This window comes from Aulostomus chinensis, chromosome 11 (assembly GCF_037954235.1).
Source record: "Aulostomus chinensis isolate RoL2024-O1b breed Wild chromosome 11, RoL_Achi_v1.0, whole genome shotgun sequence".
Taxonomy (NCBI): Eukaryota; Metazoa; Chordata; class Actinopteri; order Syngnathiformes; family Aulostomidae; genus Aulostomus; species Aulostomus chinensis.
Window position 1 is genome coordinate 12,181,344 of NC_141330.1, and position 8,188 is coordinate 12,189,531.

At 41.0% G+C, this 8,188-nt stretch overlaps 1 protein-coding gene across 1 annotated transcript; it reads left to right on the forward strand.

Moving 5' to 3' along the window:
* The first annotated feature begins 3,744 nt into the window (after positions 1–3,744).
* ino80c (INO80 complex subunit C) lies at positions 3,745–7,683 on the forward strand. The gene is made up of 5 exons (XM_086217214.1): positions 3,745–4,027; positions 4,775–4,909; positions 5,011–5,122; positions 5,425–5,492; positions 5,594–7,683. The coding sequence occupies exons 1-5, from the start codon at positions 3,848–3,850 to the stop codon at positions 5,723–5,725; spliced, it is 627 nt and encodes a 208-aa protein (XP_086073340.1). The 5' UTR covers positions 3,745–3,847; the 3' UTR covers positions 5,726–7,683.
* The last annotated feature ends 505 nt before the right edge of the window (positions 7,684–8,188 follow it).

Sequence of the window (8,188 nt, forward strand, 5' to 3'; positions counted from 1 at the left end):
GCATTAGTCATTTAACATCGAGAAAAGGCTTTCGCAACCTTGGTTTTCTATTTTGGCTTTAATCCTTTAGTTTGAGGATATTTATGTCAGAAAACTATTATAAAATTCACTTTAACATTACGGGCTGCACGGTGGTGCGGTGGTCAGCACTGTGGCCTCACAGCAAGAAGGTTCCGGGTTCGAGTCACGGCTCGGGCGCGGGATCTTTCTGTGAGGAGTTTGCATGTTCTCCCCGTGCCTGCGTGGGTTCTCTCCGGGTACTCCGGCTTCCTCCCACAGTCCAAAGACATGCAATTTGGGGACTAGGCTGATTGAATACTCTAAATTGACCGTAGGTATGAATGGTTGTTTGTCTCTGTATGTTGGCCCTGCGATGGACTGGCGACCTGTCCTGGGTGAACCCCGCCTCTCGCCCGTAGATGCTGGGATAGGCTCCAGCCCCCCCGCGACCCTTACTTGTAAGGAATAAGCGGAAGACGACGATGGATGGACTTTAACATTACGAAGGCTTTAATTTGAAAACGGGTTAGCTTTCAGTTAGATTAAAAGCAGTTCTGGGATATGAATGAATGAATATTTCTTGTTTTAACCAAGAAGTTGCTCTGTCCACCTGGGCGAAAAACCCTTGGCCCTTATGTTTCGGGCACAAACGAGGCAACTGTCATAGAAAGCAAACCAGCAAAACCAAGTTTGGGGGAAAGAAAAAAGAAAGATCTCTCCGTCAAACCCTGTCTACACTTTCCTACTCACATGCATGGACAGACATGTGAGCGATCCATTCGCATTATAAACACTGACACATATCCAGCACCAGTCAATGACCTGCTGACACTGATCGATAAGTTGTGCTGCAGGCTTTGGCTTACATGTTTGGCTCAAATACCACCCGGAGTCACCAGAGCGGAAAACTCCACCAACCCTTTTTACATAATGTGCTTTTAAATGACATTCCCGCCAGCATGCATGTGTGTGTGCATGTCAAATTGAAAATCAACCTCGCTTTGAAAATGCTTTTTTTAATGGCTTTTTTTTTTTTTTATAGCACCAGGACCATTTCAAGAGCAGTGATTTCCTTGGTGCAGGCCTCGGCCCTCTAGTGGGATGTAATGATACTGCTGATGAGTCACGGGACATAAACAATAAATACATTCAACTTTTGTAATTTAAAATGCTTTAACTTTATAGGAAACTGGAACTCACATCGTGACAGCAAGAGCGTTGTTTATGTTGAAATGTTCCCTTGCTTTGCTAGATCTAAGTTACTGCATTAAAATGTAGGGCAACACCCACAAAACCGCTATAAAATCATTATGCACATTATAAAATAGGAACCATATGGATCGTAAATAATGTAGGATGATCACACCAATATACTATTTCTAAAAGTGCATGCCTTAAGGTTTAGGGATCTGATAGAATTTAAGACTGCCCAAATAATTTATAAAGCAATATGAATATTATATTGTTTGAAATTAAGTTTAAAAAAGAGAAATCACCATAAAATGACTTCATATATGCAAATATTTTATGATCAACTATCCATGATGCAGTCTTAATGATTAATTTAACTTGCTTTCCAAATTGCTATGATATCAATTAGGAAAGAAAAAGACATGCTTCTTCAGTTTGCTCTGCTTTGCCTTAAGCCCACATTCATAGAGAATTGTGAATAAATAGGGATATAATTCCTCTTCAGCTTGACTAGTCTAATCAGTTATAGCTGAAGGTTTTGTCCAAAATGGATTTTTAGAGGTTTAACCGGGCTGCTGCATTTCCTATTTTTGGGAATGGCTGTTCCAGGGTGAGTTGACACAACACAGCCTCCCTTGTTAAACAGAAAAGCTCTGTGTGGCACCCAGGTGTGTTTAGACTGTAAGCCTGTGAACAGCTAGTGCTAATCTTTGACATGGATGTTATTGGTTCCTGCTATAATGTGTTAAGGAGGGTCCACTAGTTACATGTCATAGGTTAACATCACCCATAAAACATTGATCTGTTAGTCTGCAACTGTGTGTGAGCAGGCTTTATACTTTATTCATGCTGCTGCAAGCCACAGTGTGCCGGTGCTGAAAACTAAATAAGACATTTGGCAAGACTTTAATCTGAATCAGTATTTCCCCTGCGAGTGTGGTCCTCTAGACACCCTTGGATAAGATGAGGACACTAAAATAGTTGCAAAGCTTCTCTGTGGCTCCACATTTCCTCCACACACACTCAAACACAATGTCACATATTTTACAAAAGTGTTTTTTCAGTTTGCTGAGGTCTCTGCAGGAGGTCAGAGGGCACTCGGTTGAATGTGGATGTGGTGCATCTTTGTTATGTGCGGCAATGTCTGGATACTGACAGGTCCTTCCCTGGTAGGGCTCAATAGACTGATGGATATGCTGGAGGCACTTTCCCCTCAAAGGTTTATTTTTTGTGAAACACTTCCTGACTGACAAGAGAACAACCCTGTACCCCCTGAGGCATGGCATCCTGATCTAACTGAAGGAAATCTCAGTCATCCAGACAGGTTCTGCTGCTTAACTCTAACATCAAGACTCCTAAACACAGAAAAGGGACTGTACAGGTTGCTGCATGAGGAAATTTGTCTCATTTCTCTTGAAGGTCTAGTCAAAGAAAGTGTCTTCAGTTTACTTTAAAAAAAAAAAGGAGTTTGACCATTCTTACACATAAAATAAAAGAGAGCACAAGACAATAGAGGGTGTACAATAATGTCATCTATTAATATGGACGTGATTTTTTTAATTTTAACTTTGCTTTTTCTTCTCCCATAAAAAAGGGATTATTTGGTTTAACTGCTTATATTTTAGCACTTAATGTGTGGGCCGAGAAGACTTTGCTGGATTTGATGAGTAGCAAGTGAGAAGGTTTGGAACCACTGAGTTACAACTACACACTATGTCTATTTTTGCTGTAATGAGTGAACTGAACAGTTTGAACCCTCCAGCACCTCTGCCAGGAACATTCATCATTTGTTAGCCCATCTGGCTGGGAGAGAGTTGGCAGTGAAAGAAAAACAAGAAGTAGGATGTATCTCAGGAGGTAGAATGTTGTCCCCAATTCTGAATGTGCGGGTAAGTTTTGTTTGAGTGCTGTTTACAGCTTCATGTTTTTTTGTCATGTACGCTTGTGGCTTCAACGACAAGGATTTGTGCAAAATTAAGAGAATATTTCCATCGCAAACCTGCCATACAGAAGTCTGAAGCAAGGCTTATTATAAAAGCAGCACTAGAGTGAAAAAACACATATTAATGACAATTCTTTACTTTCATGAGCTTGGTTGTAATGCACTTCATGAGTTCATTATGCATTTGCATTGACAAAACATAAAGTGATGACATAAACAAGATACCAGAAAGCTAAAGCAGACAGGTGCTGTGTATGCAAGGCTCTTGGATAATTTTATACAATGAATAACAATCAATTTTGTGTTTTCTCCTTACTGTCACCACTTCTGTGTGGGACCTCCTATAATACACATGGTGGCAGCAGCACTCCATCACAGCAGCTCAGATGGTGCTACTGATTTTAATGAGATCATCCTGTTTTCCTGGGATTTCAGTTCATTTATATGCTGCTTTTTTGACTAATAAAATCTAGCTTTTGTTATTACTTAAAAAAAACAGAGCAGTGTAATTTATATTTTCTAAATTAGGCATTTTATTCAGGAAATTTGGACATTTGTTTTATTTTGGTGTTCTAAATGCCACCGGAAGTGAAGTATTTCAATATCCGGGGTTAAAGCGATGTTTTGGTCTTAGCAGTTCATGCTAACTATCGAGTGAGAAAGCTGTATTCCCAGCCTGTACTACGCTACCATTTGGCTATGTGAGAGGCTCCAATGGCCTCTCAGATCCCCATAACCATCAGGAGCCAGCCGGCGGCCGCCAGCTCCGCCGCTCAGAGGGCCAAGAAACGTCCCGGTAGTCTGGCGGTGTCTACCACTCAGCCGAGCAGCGGGGGCAGCAAGAAGAAGAAGGGACAGCTAACGGCGACACCGACACCGGGCACACAGACCCAGGTGAGACCGCACTGGCCCTCCCATAGTAATGCTGCATTAATAGGGAGCTTGTGTTCTTCTGATCTATGTCTGCATATTCTTGTGAATTACAATTTAGCCTTTTAGCTTGCATTACTTGTATATATATCATGTGACATACAATATTAATACTACATTCATCACGTAGGGAAAAGTATTAAACTTGTACTACTTAGAGAGGTGCACCTCTTGATGACAGATTTTTTTTTTGCTAACAATGATACCGATAAACTGCTTGAGTAGATGGAAAAAGTCCTCTTAAGAGAAGGTCCATCCTGTGGCGTTAATTTCAGACTGATAGGGAAGTCTTGACGCAGGCACAGGGACAACATGCAATCTCCACACAGTAAGACCCCGTGCTCGAGCCTGTAACTTTCTTTCTGTGAGACGACAGTGCTAACCACTGCACCACCGTGCTCCCTAAAGTTAAAAAAAAGTCTTCTGTCAGATTTCTACCCCTAATTAAGTCATCTGTTCACCAAGTTCCCTCATCTAATTCAGAATCCATGTTGTTTTTATTCAAATTTGTCAAGATAAACATTTGTATTTGGAATTCAGTTTTCAAAATCATATCTTCAGGATGTTTATATATAAGTCCAACAAAAAAACACACCCCTGCATCTGGATCTACATCATAATCTTTGTTGACAATCAAAAAATATTGAACTCAAGCAACTTAAACTGAAATGTTGTAACAGTGTAACATGTTTTTCCTCTGTGTGTGATCAGTCAGCTGCAGTAGACCCGGCAGCTGAGGTCAAGGCAGTTGGATCAGTGGACAGTGGTCCAACCACCACCGCTGCGGCGGCTGCCACCACAGAGTCCACATCAAAACCTCCACCGTTCAAAGACCCCACATTCATGGTGGGTGTCTAAGTCCATCTGGCCTTTAAGGTTTTGATGCCTCTGTGGTTTCTCCCTCCATTTACACCTCCTTTTTTTTTTGTTGCTCATAATATTGGCAGCATTCTGGTATTGGCGGAGCAGCAGCAGGCAAAAAGAACAGAACCTGGAAAAACCTCAAACAAATTCTGGCTTTGGAACGGGCTTTACCGTGGAAGCTGAACGACCCCAACTGTGAGTTACTGCCCCTCATTTTTACCCGGTTCATTTATGAGCTCTAAATAATTAGAAGCCATTTCAGTTGTAGACACGTTTATTTACATGCATTGTTGTCTTCAGTCCTCTGACTTCCTTTTTAGATGAAAACATAACAGACATGATTTTGAATATGCTGCAAACCCTCCAATGTACATGTCCAATAGTTGCACCCCCCCCCCCCCATTTTAAAGCAAAAACTATGGCCAAAACGAAAAAGGGAATGTACCTAATAAGGCTGTGTCACTTAATTACTCCCAATATGTTCTTTTTGTTTTAAGACTACAATATTGATGCTCCTCCCTCGCTGATGCCAGCCAAAAAATACTCTGACATCTCTGGACTCCCGGTGAGTCATTACTTTGCTACAAATGTAATCATTACTTTGCTCCTGTACTGTTTAAAGCAATAACTCCTTTTTTTTTTTGCTTTTTCTAAAATTTGTCTCAGGCAAACTACACAGACCCGCAGACAAAACTACGGTTCACATCCTCTGAGGAGTTCTCCTACATCCGCCTCCTGCCCACAGATGTGATTACAGGCTACCTGGCCCTCAGAAAGGCCACCTGCATCGTACCCTGACGCCTGATAAGACTTCAGACTGAACTAGTGACGGTGTTGTCAGGGCCTTCTCGAAAACTCTTGAATGGCAGGACAAGCTCAGTGGCGAGCTGCTGAAGAAAACCCAAACATCTGTTCAGTGTGAGATTGTATGACAAAACAAATGTGACGATTGTCTCTTTCACATTTAGGAAAAATGAAGTGTGAGACGTGTATCAAACATCAAGAGTTTGTTCACGGAGTTCACTCATTTGTTGAAATGACATTTCCCAGCCCCCAACACGGTGTGCTCCCCTCACACAAAGCCGCCCCGTGTTTCATCAGTTGTTCCGCTTCATGTCAGACCTGTGCGTGATGTAACAGCACCGGAGTCCACATGGAGGGTGGAAGGGGAACATGAATGGAACCCCCTGACCCCTGAGGTCCAAACCCAGGCTGGATCGATGGCCACTCACTCTGTTGGTCTTATTATCGTTACTCCACTCTCAGAGATTGTTTGCGCAGACATCATTTCCTCTGGTTGATTTATTTATTTTTTTTGTTTTGGTCAAACTCAGCTTTTGATACATTTCTTTTCGCAGCACTATCACTGTCAGAGCAATGTCAACCATGTGGAGAAATATTGCCTAAAAAAAATGGTGCAAAGCATTCAAAAGGAGACTTTTCACTTCAGGTCAATCGTCAGATCAAACTCAAGTCCACACATGATCACACTGTGCTTCCTCTGCTATTGTTTTCTCAGGGCACCCAACTAGCTAGAATTGCCACTGAGGTTACATCAGTGTTGCAGTGTGTTACCAGTCAGGTAATAGCTGTATGTGTGCTAGCAAGCTCACTTCATTGTTAATGATGCACACCTCCACTTCGCCTCTGCGCCCTTCTTCACCTCTCCGTGAGAGCAGCTTCACGTTGGTGTTCAAAGTTTGATTTCAGTATCCTTTTATTTTTCTCCAAATGAAAGGAATGTAAAACTTTTGAAAACATTTTTTTATTTAATTTGAAAGTATACCTGGCTGAAGTCTGTCTCGTTTTTGTTTTTTTTTTGTCTTCTATGAGAGCCTGAATCACACATGAAGTGGAACCCATGCTCTGATGCCTTCCTGTGTCATGGTTAATAAGTAGCTTACATGCACGTTTGCAAATATCACGGGGCCAAGTCGGCCTCTTCATGAGCCAGGAATCGCTGAGCGGGCTTAATTTTACACGTGTTACATAGATATAAATGTTTTATTGGCTCCACGTTTCTAATTCTGTGTCTGATTGCTCTGGTATTGGTAGAGTGAGTCAGCCTCATTAATCACATATGGCATCCTGGATCATTTCCATAGTATATTTTATGCTATTTCCCCAAACTTGATGAATGAGCCATCATGTATTTCTCATGTGAATCTTCTCTATTATGCAAAAAGTCAGCATAAAGAATCAGGGAAATGGATGCTGCTGCTCCAGTGTGATGCCTTGCTAACCTGTTGAGTTGGTGATGCATCAAATATTCAAAGTTTTACTTCATTAGCACATTAGTTGACAGGTTATACAGTATTCTTCATTCTCTCAAACATACACGTGAGGTATAGCAATTAGGCTGTTATTCCCACAAGGTGCAGGCAGTCTCAGGAGGTAGAGTAGTTGTTAAGTAACTTAAAGGTCACAGGCTCAGTCCTCACTCGATCTGTGAGCAAGATGCTGAGCCCCCAGTGGCTCTAATGAGTAGGTTGGAGTCTTACGTTTGGAGTCCTGCTAAGGTGCTATATAAACACAGATTTTAGAACAATAAAATGTCAAACTTAAAACAAAATTCTACAAATTATTCACCAGAAAAATAACAGCTATAATTCACCCCCTCAAACGATGACGCTGTATATTCAGTAGAAGCAGTTTCTAGCTGTTTCTGCCTCATTTGCAAAACAAATCAGGCTCGATTTTACCAAAAAAGAAAAAAATAGGATTAGACTGAAGAGTGGATGCTGAGTTGGCAACTCTTACTGTAGACGAGGTTGAGAAAAACTCCTGTACTGAGTTACTGCTGAGAGGTATATTTACAACATATATTATATATATATATATATATATATATATATATATATATATATATATATATATATATATATATATATACACAGACGCACACGCACATATACACAGTTGCAGTTGGAACTACAACATTGTAGTTCCAACTGCAAATCAACTACTGGTTTCAGGGAGTTGGGTCTGCAGCATTGGGTCAGTTTTTCCGTTAGAACAACTAGAAATATTCATGACGACTCAAAACCCACCATTATGTTACATATAATCTGAAAATTAATTACTACAGTGTAGTGCATTGAAGCACACCCTTAACCTACTTGTTTGCACTAAATGTTAAGAAAATGTTAATATTAGCGCATTATTTGGACAAGTAACCAGTGCTACTCCGGCTGGAGAGGTTTTTTTTTTCCCAGCTCTGAACTGAAATGAAGCTGATGGAGGCACTACAGTCTATCTCTG